Here is a 14,541-nt window from a genome sequence, read left to right as displayed (position 1 = left end):
GCCTGGTAAGAAAAAACACTTTTTAAACTTTAAATTGTGTGATAGCTGTCGCAAGATGCGCGTTTCATCCGTTTTAAATTATTATGAGTTGCACCGCTTATACTGCCAGTAACATCCTGCTTGAAAATGTATAGACTTACATATATAGTAAATGTGCCTATATGTATTCCACACAACTGGGGCCTGACCTATCTGCAAGTCAGCATCACATCTCCTCCAGCTACAGAGAGGTGCGTAACCCAGGGCGCATGGACAAGGTCACGTTCCTCTCCCGTAGGAGATGAACGTAAACGAGCGGCTCAACTCCTTCTCCCAACTCCTTCCCGCTGTTACCTGAAGAGGATGTGGCTTCAATGCGTGCCCACGACGCCATCGTTCACCTAGTGCTAATTCGTTTATTCCCCGCTCGCTGTCTCGTTATTTACATGCCTGTCCATTGTTCTTCGTAGGGCTACACTGTTCTGTAAGGAATTTTTTTATTTATCTGTCGCCCATTTTTTTCGGTGTGAAGAAAAGCCGTTGTTGATGCACCTGCTACTCAGCTGTTTGGATTTTTCTTCATTCACGAGCTTGGAGGCGATGATGTATATGAAGGGGCTCATGATGCTGGCTACGTGAATGGACTACGGTCAGGTTTGTGCTTCTGTCTGTCAGAGATGTTTTTCGCGTGGAGAAATTTTAGAGGCTGTGCGCTGAACGATTTAAGGATTTTGGAATCAACAGTCACCCATCCTGGATGATGCATGGCGAGTTTATGTTACGTTGCTATTTGGAGCCTGGTCTTAAAGTGATCCATGAGCTTTTACTATTACCAATATCAACATGTCCCTGGCATCGGCTGTGACAGCGAGTGAAAGCAGCACCACCACCGTTCCCGAGGAGGACGCGGAGAGCCCCCGCGAGGAGGTGAAAACACACATTATCTAACTACACATATGCAAAACGTCTTCCATTCATATATTTCAATTCTTTATGTGTAATTGTAAGCAGAACGTCTTATTAGGATGAAGGTGCAAATCACCAGGAAGCACATTAATCCTGTCACAGGTCTATAAGAATTAGGATGGATGGGTATGATAGCCAATTATTTTATATCAGTTTCTGTTGGTTTTGGGTTCGCCAATGCTCGTTTTGCTGTGTGTATGAGTGCATCCAAGTGTTTGTTTGTTTGCGCGCGTTTGTGTGTGTGTGTGTGTGTGTGTGTGTGTGTGTGTGTGTGCGCGCGCGTGTGTGTATGTGTGTGTGTGAGCATGTGTGCGCGCGCAGCAAGTGTGTAGTGTGTGTATGTGTGCCGTCTGTTTGTCTCCCCTCAAGCCTCTGAAATGCAACCCCCACCACCATCCCTTTTAAATGCCTGCTCCCTGGTGGGTATCAAATTGATTGGCATCTCTCTGTCTCCGACTAGCACCTCTTCAAGGAGCCATGAAATATTGCAATGACAGGGCATGTTTTCTTACGTTCTCAGACAGTGTGTTCATCCCATTTGGCCATATGTGTGCTCATTTATTTCAAGTTTTGCCACTCTTTCAGCCAGCAAAATTAAAATTCAGATAGGCTGGCTTGCTATATAATTACATTCTCTCTTCATCTTCCATGCCTTATCACATGATAAAAATGACATAAATTATTGTGAGAGAAGTAGAGCTACTTTACATAAATATAATATCAATATAATAACTTTTATTATAGGGTTTTGAAATGAACAGCCTACTTGATGAGAATGTGGAATAGGCATCGTTTACCATTTAATTTCTACATTGTTAATAAGCACAGACACTATTTGATTAAGGATGAATGTAGTGCAGTGTGAGCGTGACACAAGGGTCTTTCAGTGACTTGTGAATGAATTCTGAAGGGCTACAGTACGAGACTAGTGCTGACAGGGCTTGCTGGGATTGCATAAGTTATAGTAGCTGGCCGATTTTTACATGAAGATGAATGGAAAAGATATTGGGGCCATGGCTCACAGGGAGAGTACTGTCACAACATGTTATAGCGACATGAGATATTACAGAGGGAATAACTGTCAGTAGAAACTCTTTTTGTGTATGTATTGGGTGAATGTCAGTATTTCAGGAACATATAAATTGATGAATCTGGGATCATAAAACTAATTATTAAGAGCACAGGCCTTGTTTGTTCCTGCAGGGTGTATAGATATCCTTCACTCCCAGCAAGGATATACAAAATGTATCCTTATTTATGCCACAAAAGCTTAACATTGTATATATTTGTCATCAGAACTTTATTTTTCCAAATTTCAATTGTAGAGATGGATTATTCATTTTTATCAGTGTTTTCCCCCTCCAAAGGCTGCACAGTCCTGAGTCACTGCTTTTCTAGTAGGCCTGATAGAGGTCACATAATATGGTCCACTGAAACTATAAATAGACTATTGAACATGCACATCCAGCTATGAAGTTAATGAACACTGTGAGTTTCAGTATTAATTATGTGGGTTTGCCTAACTGCCTACCAGTGGAAAGGAGAGGCAGTATGTGCTCACACATCCCTCACTCACAAAGAGCTTCTCTTAATCTTTTAAAATGAGACATCTTTAAACACGCAGTTCTTAGCTCCATGAAACAACGCACATTTGCTGATCTCCACTAAAGCTCATAACATGATACTGGTCCATTTTATAGCTCAGTGTTCTGTTACCCAGGGGATGTTTCACTGCACTAATGTGCCATCTTAAGGGAGGCCAAGGCCAGGAAGTGGGGAAGAAAAGAACAAGAGCATTATCTCATTGTGGTCAGCAAAAGCTGAAATAAAAACCACTGCATGAGAACCACATATTTAATGTGGAACTTGATGGGTTTGTTTTATTTTTTATAAAATAGTCAACCTTTCAGTTTACTTAAACTAAAACCCCTCATTTTTGGATGTGGCCTTTGATATGTTAGAATGATTTGTTCTGAAAATGCTCATGGGTGTCATATCACACGTAGTTGCAATGTGAAAGTGGGCAGAAGAAATAGTGCAACTCATGTTGTGCATTGTACTTATAGGAGGAAATACATAACAAAGGAAGTCTTGACATTCAAGACGATGGAGGATTAAAAGTTTGATAAAATATCTAATACACATACTTGTTTATAAAAACCCTACATTGTGCGAAGGATACTGCTTGGACAGCATTGTAGTTTTGTCAGCTGGACAAATAATACATCTAAAGTGAACATGTAACATAATAGTCATCAGAGAGTAATCTAACATCTATTGATTTAGTGGAAATGGTCTCTCTCTATCTCCTTCTTTCCCCCTTCTCCCTCTCTCCCTCCCTCTCTCTGTCTCTCCCTGTCTCTCCTCCTCTTTTTCCTCCCTACCCTTTGGGAGTTATGGCAGGGTGGGCTTCAGGGAGAACCATGTGACAAGGTGGGGAGGATAATTATGGAAAAGCCACATCTATTATTTACTGGCTGCTGCCATGTTAAAAGCACAACCCCCGTCATGTGCCCTCATGCTCAACCAGCGCCACACCATCACGGCACATACACTGGCACAGACACTGGCACAAAAATGCAAACAAACTCTCAGTAACTCTTCACACGAGCAGTTAGCCAAATAACAGTGACTGAGCATCCTCTACTCCACAACGACTTCAAATTAACAACAGATTTTCTTTTAATTGGAATTACAGGGTCCATTAGTGTAGGATCCTGAGGGACTTGGTAGTATTGCTCTTCACATACTTAGAACTGGTAAAACTGACAGCTCACGGACATATGTTAATGTAGTGAGTACTGATCCACTCGTCCTCTCCTGAGAGTGGCCCTAGGCCTGTGCATGGTCCCCTGTGACGTGGCAGGCCATTGATGTGGTCTGCTGGTAGTTAACGATGCCTGGAGGTTGTGTGTGAGTTCAAAGATGCTATGGTTGAATGCGTGCATGACTTGCAGGAGAATTGGCCCCTGTTAAAATTGTGTCGCGCACAAACCAATTTGCCTTGCTAAAATTCAGGAAGCATCCCCTGTCCGTGCCTGATACGTGGTGACTCTTTGGAGATGAGTCTCTGGAAAAAATACACTCTAAAATGTGTCAGTTAGGGCTGAAGCATGCGTTGGATGTTTGATTTTGACGAGCACAGATACGAGTGTTCTGCACTGTAGTCATGCATAAGGCATGCTGCAGCACTTACGAATCAACTTCTCCCGTTTAATATTTCACTCGCTGTAAAGGCTACCAGAGTTCAGCCTCAAAGAATGTTGAACCAGGATGGTGGTGGATGGTTGAAAAAGGATGATGTGTGTAACTGCAGATCGGATGACAATATGGGAAGAGTACACGAGCAGCAGGGATGCTATCTGCCTTGTGCTCGGCGAGATTGGCTTCTGTGTTAAATGGAAGGCGTGCCTCTCTAAGTGAACATTACGGTGCCTCAGTGGTGCATTAGACAAACTCAATAAGAAATCCTACCAGTGCTATTGCATATTCTATCAATGGACAAGCAGATGGGAGGTAAAAAAAACAGCAGATGCGAAGCATATTAGAAAATGTATGCGTATACAGTAGAATGCACAGATTCAGATCCAGCACATCCTTTTAATTCTTTTTCACTTGGTAACTGAGACAACTTAAGACAACTTATACCTGGGCAAAGAAAGGCCACCTTTGATTAAAAAAATAGGCCAAAGTTGGTTGTTGGCCTGCCTTTCTTCTCTCCTCCCCACCACACACACACAATACACGAACACACACACCAACACACTCACACACGTAAGCCTCTATCTGTTGTCCATAATTAAGCTATTCCGGCAATCAACTGTCCACTGCTGATTAGGTTGTAACAGTAAAGAGCTTTCATCCAGAGATTTGTTAACTTTCAAACAACATCAACAACACATTACATTAAAACAGTGCTGTATTTAGGGGCACACAAAGTGCTTTACAGTGAAGAGGGTGGACCTGACCTCCAGCACCACTAACGGCAGTGGTGCTGATGCTGCCCTGCTGTCACAGGACCAGAAACAGCAGCAGCTGCCAAGCTGTGTCTCTCTCTCTCTCTCTCTCTCTCTTTTTCTGAGTTCAGCAATGTCAGTGCTTTGCTGATTCAGTCGTCTGCCAATAATAACATTGTAAGCTCAGGAGAAAGCCAGGGCTGGGGTCAGAAGCCTCTTGCATGTGTTTTCAGGCTCCGAAGGAGGATGTGCTGCTTCCTGTTGTTGTTTTTGACCATATGGTTGAATGACCAGCTGGCAGCGCCGGTCACTGAGCATGCTGTATAAGGACACACTTTCCCTGTCTTTACTTTTCAGGCAGCAGTCTACTTAGTCTCAAGTATACTGTCTCTTTTTCTATTATGTCTATTCTTTTTAGATCGTTAAGGTCCAAACTTTGATTAGGGACTAAATTGATTAGAATCGGCGCAGTATTGAATGAGCACACTAATACCACCAATAAATAAGCAGCGATGTGATACAAACTTGGCATGTCGTCAAATCAAATAAAACTGTTCTTTCACCATTGACAAGGCTCAACATGTCATCAGCCAATGTGGACAGGATCTTTCTGGAGCTATCCCTCTGTTTCATGTTTGTCCCTCCTGGATTGGATCTAAAAAATCCAAAATCACAGTACTCGTGTTTAATAATCGTGATATCAATATTGAACAAAATAACCTTGATAATGGTTAATGGATAATGATAATTTTTGCCATAATCGAGCAGCTCTCATTTAGAGTGATCTTGGTGTTTACAGTAGAGCTCCACTTTTATATACTGTTGATATCTACTATCTGTGCATAGTCAGACATGCTATACAGTACTATGCAAAGCACAAGCCAGCCAATATGAATAGCCAGTTATGATGGGGAAGTCCCAGGCAATGCCCAACTCCTCTGGAGTCTCTTAGCACATACGATTGATGATGCATGAATAGTTTAGTGTCTCTCTGTTTTGCATCAACTGACGCACAATGCACCACCACACGATACATATACTGGTGGCAGCCGTGGCCTACTGGTTAGCACTTCGGACTTGTAACCGGAGGGTTGCCGGTTTGAACCCCGACCAGTAGGCACGGCTGAAGTGCCCTTGAGCAAGGCACCTAACCCCTCACTGCTCCCCGAGCGCCGCTGTTGTTGCAGACAGCTCACTGCGCCGGGATTAGTGTGTGCTTCACCTCACTGTGTGTTCACTGTGTGCAGTGTGTTTCACTAATTCACGGATTGGTAAATAAATGCAGAGACCAAATTTCCCTCACAGGATCAAAAGAGTATATATACTTATACTTATACTGTACGTGACACAATGTACCACCAAACGATACATATACGTGACACAATGCACCACCACACGACACATACGTGACACGATGCACCACCACACGATACATATGTGACACAATGCACCACCACACGATACATATACGTGACACAATGCACCACCACACGACACATATACTGTATGTGACACAATGCACCACAACACGATACATATACGTGACACAATGCACCACCATACGATACATATATACATGACACAATGCACCACAACACGATACATATACGTGATACAATGCACCACAACACGATACATATACGTGACACAATGCACCATACAATACATATACGTGACAGTCAAGTCATGTTGAGATTTCCTTCCAGTCATGCCACCCCCATAAAAATAATTCTCATATCTTTAGCAACAATCTACATGAAATGCCTTCCTGTACAGTACTTATTTGAGCACAGTGTCTGTTAGCACGTACTGTAAGTGGAGTCACTGCTGACAGTTTGGTTTGTCTGTCTGTATGTGTTCCGCAGCAGCGGGCCGTGAAGCAGTCCCTGAGCAAGTCGCTGTGCCGGGAGTCGCACTGGAAATGCCTGGTGCTGTCGCTGCTCATGTACTGCTGCGTGGGCGCCATGGCCTGGTGCCTGGTGACCAAGGTGACGCGGCTGTCCTTCGACAGCGCCTACAAGGGCAAGTCCATGATGTATCACGACAGCCCGTGCGCCAACGGCTACATCTACATCCCCCTGGCCTTCCTGGCCATGCTCTACGTGGTCTACCTGGTGGAGTGCTGGCACTGCTACAGCCGCAACGAGCTGCAGTTCAAGGTGGACGTGGACAGCGTGTCGGAGCGCATCGGGCGCATGCAGCAGGCCACACCGTGCATCTGGTGGAAGGCCATCAGCTACCATTACGTGCGGCGCACGCGGCAGGTAACGCGCTACCGCAACGGCGACGCGTACACCACCACGCAGGTGTACCACGAGCGCGTCAACACGCACGTGGCCGAGGCGGAATTTGACTACGGCAACTGCGGCGTCAAGGACATCTCGAAGCGGCTGACGGGCCTGGAGGGCTTCCCCGTCACGCGTCTACGCTTCACCAAGTGCTTCAGCTTCGCCAACGTGGAGTCAGAGAACTCGTACCTGACGCAGCGTGCGCGCTTCTTCACCGAAAACGAGGGCCTGGACGACTACATGGAGGCGCGCGAGGGCATGCACCTGAAGAACGTCGACTTCAAGGAGTACGTGGTGGCGTTCGCCGACCCGACGCGGCTGCCGTGGTACGCGTCGCACGGCGTCTTCTGGGCTGCGGCGGCGCTCACGTTCTCGTGGCCGCTGCGCGTGCTCACCGAGTACCACACGGCGTCGGCGCACTACCACGTGGAGAAGCTGTTCGGCTTCGACTACGTGCCCGTCACACCGGCGTGCGAGGAGCGGCCGCCCTTCTGCCGCCACATCCCGCGGGTCAACACCATCGACAGCACCGAGCTGGAGTGGCATATCCGCTCCAACCAGCAGCTGGTGCCCAGCTACTCCGAGGCCGTGCTCATGGACCTGGCACTGGGCAGCGGCGGCGGCGGCGGCGGCAGCAACACCTACGCTTCGTGCGGCGCGGTCGGCGGCATGAGGATCGGGACCTTCGGCGGCTACCGGCAGAACTGCGAGCGGTGCCACCGGGCCATCAGCAGCTCGTCCATCTTCTCGCGGAGCGCGCTCAGCATCTGCGCTGGCGGCGGCGGTCCACGCCTGCCCTTCAGCGCCAGCCGCTTCTCCCTCAGCCGCCTGTACGGCTCTCGCCGCAGCTGCCTCTGGCGGAGCCACAGCGGCGGCAGCCTCGGCGACCACGGCTGCCCGACCGAGAGCACGCGCTGCCTGGCCGGACCGTCGCTCTCCTCCGGCGCCACTACCACTGGCGGCGGTGCTCCCGGCGAAGACGCCGCGCAGCAGCAGCAGCAGACGCAGCAGCAGCAGACGCCGGCTCCGCCCTCTTACCAGGACGCCCTCTACTTCCCCGTGCTCATCGTGCACCGCAACGAGGGCTGCCTCAACCACGACCACCGCTCGCTGCACCGCAACGGCTCCTGCGTGGAGACTTCCTTATGACGCCACAAGCAGACATGCTAAGGGAGGGTGAATAACTAAGGATACGTTTGGAAGAATGTAGAGGAGGAAGAGTAATCCGAGGGTTTAAGAGAGGAATGTTTACTTTCCCTAGACAGGTATGCTGCTTTGGGAATTCCTGTGGTTGACGTTTCCTGGAGTCTCTTTCTTTCTCTCTCTCTCTTCATGCAGAAGTCCTGTCTAGTTACATGTCAAATAATGAAATGAAAATGAAGGTATTGTGATATATTCAGCCTATGTGTTTGTGAAGGGAGTAGTGGTCTGTTCAGCTTTTAGCCAGCTGTCATTTATCGTAATGCCGAAAGGGAACTATCACAACAGGCTCAAAGCACACTCCTCTTTCAAAATGACCTGTTTTGGTATTTACTCACTCCATCTCAATTTTATTGTCAGATTTGTTACACGCGGGAATTATTAAATTATTCCAACCATACCATGGGATTTCAAGAAATGAAATGTGAAAGAGTAGGCAGTGCTTACAGGAACGCTGTTTTCTAGCGTAGAAAACTTGACTGACAATTAACAACACCACAGCAGTCATATGCTGCAGAAACACTGTTAAATGTGGGTCAAGATTTTTTTTAGATATGGCGATGAGTAGACCTATTTCTTAACATTGCCATTTCACACTGATGAATATTACATGAACGGCCTTTCAATCCCAAGGCTAGCCAAAGCTGTGCTTGTGGCATTTAGTTAGTTTTTCTCTAAAATGGAGGAGCACAATATAGGCTGTTGTGCAATTTGTTAGGTTTAGATGTATGTGAGTGGCCACATTATTAATTGTATTATTATTATTATTATTATTAGTAGTATTATTAGTCCGCTTCATTACACCTTATTACACCTATTACAACAATCAACCATTTTTGAATAGTCAAAGAGTAGGGCTTATGTGTATTGCAGCAACTTCCAGAAAGTGATTCAAAGTAATAACAACAGAGATGATAACATGCTACAGCTAATACTGTAAAATTGCAAACAGGGCACAGTTCACTTCCTGCATCTCTTGCTCTGGTTGAAAAAAGGCCCTGACATACTCAACATGTCATTTTTGTTTCTTAGAACTACCTCTTTTTTTGTAATCTGTTAAGTGCCTGATGCTGATGACTCATGTAGCCTCAAAATGCTCGCATCCTTAGTGCTTTGTGACTGAGATCAGCTACAGAAGGAAAAGTAGGATTTTTTTTAGTAATAGAGGAGGCAGGATATGTTTCAAGCACTGATTTAAGGACCAAGTAATACATGATGAGTAAAGGAATGATGAATGAAGAGGGTGTTGAGAGATGTTGCTTGCTCTCTGCCTCGCACACATACTGTACATAGACACACACACACACACAAAACGTGTGGGGATTCTTATGTTCTAATGATAATAATGTAATTTTCCCTGGAAACTTGGAAAAACAACTGAAAATGGAAGGCTAAGTATATAGCTGCCAGACCAGTTTTGGAAGTCAGTAAAGGGTGCAGAGCACTCGTGTCACGGAACAGTAATCTTCCATTCGTAATAATCTGACATTTTTGTGCCACAACGAATCATGGCCTACTGCAAGAGTATAAAATTCCAGGAAAATTGGACATTCAGTTTAATTTGGGCTTTTTAATTTGAGATTCTTTTTTTTTAAGATGCCCTTGCCGTGTCACATAAGAACATAAAATTCCTTTTTGCAGAATCCCTCTCCGACTGGAGCAGCTTTTCGCTATTTGAGCTTCGTAAGGCCTTGTCCAGGCAGACAGTCAGGAGACAAAAGGGCTGGATAACAAACCTGACACCCTGCCGCCGTGCTGCTGACACCTGAAAGAGAAAGAGAGGGGGATGAGTGAGAAAGAAAGAGAGGTTCCAAATGAAAGAGGGAAACGAGAGAGAGAGAGAGAGCCCTTGGTCAAAAATAGTCCACATATCTGTGTCGCCGCAGGCTTCACGTTCATTTAGGAAGTCTAGATGTTCAATTTAGATACAGAGAGAGGGATCAGAGAGAAAGAGAATGCTGTGTCAAGGCTGCCACAGTTCAGTTTAATATATTTTTTTAACAGATTTAAACGACTACAATAGCAGTGATGATGGCAGAGAACCAATATCAATATCAGAACACTGACAGATAAATGACAGAGCCATATAGTCTTTCATCATGCGGGTTTGACAATAAAATGAAGCCCCACAGTATTGCTAATGCACAGGTAATCGTCATAGAAATGCAGGGTTATTCTCTTCTGGATTTCCCCTAACCACCTTCACTTCTTCCACCACATGACCCAGTCAGCCACAAGACCTGATCATCAGGAACCTGTATAGCATAGTAGTTCATGAGTAAGTGCATTCACAGAGGAAATAGGCCATGACTAGGGGGACTTCCTATAAATGCTACACTGAATGCAAGCTGCCTGGCTGGACGTCACCTTTGGCCCATAGGCTATACCCACCGCAATACGACCACAGCGCGACACACGCTCATACTAATCCAGCAACTGACCTGAGATCAGCTGGCCGACCTGCCCACTCATAGCCTCCCCTGAGGTGACTCTGTACTCTATTAGCTCCTTCTAAACGCATGACTGGAGGGGGGAGGTTAGCGGTGCGCAGACTCCTGCTATATATCTGTGCTATCTGTTTGACTGTGACCTTCAGCTCTGAGCTCACTGCTTTTGCTCCCCATCAGCACTATACACCATGTTTATGGCCTCCCTCCCTTTTATAGAGTCCATATCACAAAGATGCAGGTTGAGCTGAGGGGGTAAAGATTTTTGAATGATATGATGACCTTGCCCTGTGGAAAATTAAGGTGATATGAATGTTGTATACATACAGTATAAAACTGGTCCGTTACTGAAATGGTGTGGTGCATGGGATTGCTCTCTTACAATACATCTTCCTGTTCCAAACCTTTTCTTTTCTGTGATATTCTGCGTATTTCCACAAAAAAAAAAAAAAAGAAAGCATTTTCAAGGCACCAAAAAACAAACACACACTATAGGGGCCATGAAGTCTGCCTGTGCTGAGGCCAAAAGTCTTCTGTGCTGCGTTATCACGTACCTCCCCCATGGATTCACAGCTATGCAACACCTAATGAAAGCACTTGCCAGGTTGGACCACTCATTCTTTCCTTCCTTAATTCCTTCTTTCTGCCATATTTTCTTCCATAATCCTTTCTTTTCTGACTATCTTATGTGTCGGTTGAAGAGGGATAGGCAGATCATGTTTTCATGCTATTGAGAGTATGGTGAGCCCTCCACACACGTTGAGCAAATTTCCTTGTGATGTGTAAATTGCACCAATTAAGGCTTTGGTGTTTTACAAATTTACAAATGTTTGTCGTAATGAGTCCTACATCAAGAAGGACCCCCCCCTTGTCTTAATTCCTAATTATCACTCTCTGAGGTATTCAAGAAGCGTATTATTAATAGAGCACAATATTTCTTCACCAGGCAGGCCTATGATCGGCCTCATGTTCCTATACAGCCCTTGTTTATTTCATTAGATTTTAAAACGGAGCAGTTGACGGGTCATGTTTACTCTTATATTCGTTTGTGGTTTCATGTGAGGTAGCTGCTCAGGCATTAGGTGAATGTTTTTGTCTTTGAGTCACAAGAACAATTCCAGGAAAGCAGAGTCGGGGCAAGATTGACCTCATTTTGACTGTTAACATCAAACCCTTTATCACAAGACAAGATGTCATTTTCTTCTGTTTCTCACCTTGCGGTCACCTTGGTGAATCTCTTTTTATGAGGTTGTATACAATTTTGAGGCTTTCAAGGAAAGACGGGTTTTGTTAATGTACATAGAATAGAGGTGTGAAAAAAATGTGTGTGGTATTGTTTGTTTTGTTGAATGTGCCGCACTTGAACAGCACATCATTTGTTTGGGTTTGGTTTAAAGCTAAATGTAGAGGATTTGTGATTGGATAAGACTATATGTGTGTATATACAATGATTAAACCATTCAATACAGCCTAATAATCTCCTTGAAAAGGGGGTCACATTTGGATAACTGACAGTAGATGTGTGTTTGTATACTGTATATGAAAACAGACCATGAAGCCTAGAACATCTTATGCTTTAAGGGCAAAATATTCAGCTGAACAAAAATTCACTTTTTATTTCAGCTTGACGTCTGTTTCCTTGGACATGACAGAACTGGTGCAGTGCGAATGATGCCAAGCTCTCTTTTATAATACACACACACTGTAATGATGACAGTCAAGTGTAATGGCATGTTAACCATTCAGGATTTCTTCGTGTCAAGATCAATTAGATAAAAATGGAGGTCATTGTTTCTTTTTCTTTCAGCCATGTTTTTTCTACTTCCTTATTCTGAAGTTGTGTGCGCAAAGCCTGGCTCAAATGCAGCCATTCCTGACAGCAACAGACATTTTTTACTAGATTAACTCTTTCACTGGTAGGTGTTTATGGATTGCTCAATAATAAATGTGTTGGAATAAAAATGACAAGTCTGTATGTATGTCAACACTTTCACCACACTGTTGCCTTTGCCGTCTGTTAAATACAGTATACCAGTAAAACAACTGAAAACCAAATCTGTGTGTTCAAGTCACTTATGGCAAATCTAATAAAAGAAGTCTGTGTCTTTACTGGTGAATGAAGTTTACAGTAAATGTTGCTGTCTATTTATGTGCTTTATCCTTTACTTACAGTTTATTGGAAGAGTATTACGAAACCTAATAAGCAAAAGACAGGTTTCAGTCATTTGAGGAACTCTACGACACCTGTAACCATACTGTGCGCTTAAATGTAGAGTCTGACATTTTTGTCGAAAGATAAAAATACACATAGACCAACAATAATGATGTAATAAGATCAGAATCATGAAAAAGAAACCGCTATACACCGTATTCCTATGGATTCTTAGCTAATTGTGATCCTTTTTGTCTGCTGTTTTGTTACAATCATTCAGCCCTGAGCATTTGTATCAACACTAGGGGTGTCACGATTTCGATTTTATATCGAAATCGATCAAAATGATATCTTAATCTCGAACTTCGAACTCAAAAGTACAATCGACGATGCAGCCACACCCCCAATCTCACATCCAACATGTAGCATGCCAAGACACACAAACGCACACGCATGCTGAACTGCGACGTCAACACTCCTCTAATTTTAGGCTGCAGCCAGTTAAAATATAGGCTACACATCAACCTACCGAAATCGAGGCCCCTCTTGCTACTCTGAAATTACCAGTGTGAAAGTATTTTGTTGTTCATTCACGTCAATTCACACTAATGTTAACTTAGCCTAGGCCTATTCAATGTAGCAAGTGAAAAGATGATCAAGTTACAGTCCAAAAACTTTAAGGCTTAAAATGCATTGATAAGTAGCCTACACATGAACACTAACATTGGGTCTCTTCGGAGTGTGCTGAAACAATCAAATTATCATTCATGTGTTTCATTTCACTATGTTCACGTCTCTGTTAGCCTAATGTTTGTTCTGTTTACATTACAACCTTGCGGTTGGAACGTTTCAAAATAAAAATCGGTTTCAAAATAAAAGCCCCCGAAACAGAAAAGGAAAAGCCCAAAATAAAGTAAATAACATAAGGAATGCATTAATAGTAATATTTTTAAAAAAGATCGAAAATCGAATCGAATCGTGACTTTAAAATCGAAAATTAAATCGAATCAAGGATTTGGAGAATCGTGACACCCCTAATCAACACGCTGTCAGTGTTTCAAGCATTATAGTAATTTGACTATAAAAAGGGCATATTGCATTTGGAACGCCTGATTCTCAGTAACGCAAGACTCACCCCAACCCAACCCAGTTGTGTCTGAGGTAAAGTGCTGCACCGATAATTACTACCTCGGCCTGGAGATGTCTTTTAACAGTTCAAAGCCCAGTCCTCCATCATGCTACGAGGACCTAATCTCATTAGCACAACCCACACACCTCCCTCCCTCTGGCATACCCAAACCTCTGGTCAGCTCCCCCCTACTCTCTGCAGTCAAGGACCTTTTTCGAGGAAAGGCTAATTTATCAGACGTTAATGAATCTCCCCCTCAGGAGCCATTCAATACTGGACCCGACAGCTCACTTAAGCCCGCAAACCCTGCGCCACTACCCCCGCACCCCACACACACACGCACGCGCACACACACACACACACACACACACACACACACACACACACACACACACACACACACACACACACAAGACGTACATAC

The 14,541-nt window shown here is 44.3% G+C and overlaps 1 protein-coding gene across 2 annotated transcripts; it reads left to right on the top strand.

Moving 5' to 3' along the window:
• The first annotated feature begins 255 nt into the window (after positions 1 to 255).
• On the top strand, positions 256 to 13,198 carry tmem151ba (transmembrane protein 151Ba). Of its 2 annotated transcripts, XR_006032430.1 has the most exons (3): positions 256 to 906; positions 6,767 to 8,454; positions 12,460 to 13,198. XR_006032430.1 is itself a non-coding variant. In XM_042095603.1 (2 exons), the coding sequence occupies exons 1-2, from the start codon at positions 823 to 825 to the stop codon at positions 8,336 to 8,338; spliced, it is 1,656 nt and encodes a 551-aa protein (XP_041951537.1). In that variant the 5' UTR covers positions 256 to 822; the 3' UTR covers positions 8,339 to 9,188. The 2 variants fall into 2 exon arrangements, 1 of the variants encoding a protein (XP_041951537.1); XM_042095603.1 differs by lacking the exon at positions 12,460 to 13,198 and having other exon boundaries at positions 6,767 to 9,188.
• Positions 13,199 to 14,541: the final 1,343 nt, after the last annotated feature.

The sequence above is a fragment of the Alosa sapidissima genome, chromosome 6 (assembly GCF_018492685.1).
Source record: "Alosa sapidissima isolate fAloSap1 chromosome 6, fAloSap1.pri, whole genome shotgun sequence".
Taxonomy (NCBI): Eukaryota; Metazoa; Chordata; class Actinopteri; order Clupeiformes; family Clupeidae; genus Alosa; species Alosa sapidissima.
This window is presented reverse-complemented; position numbering and strand designations above follow the sequence as displayed.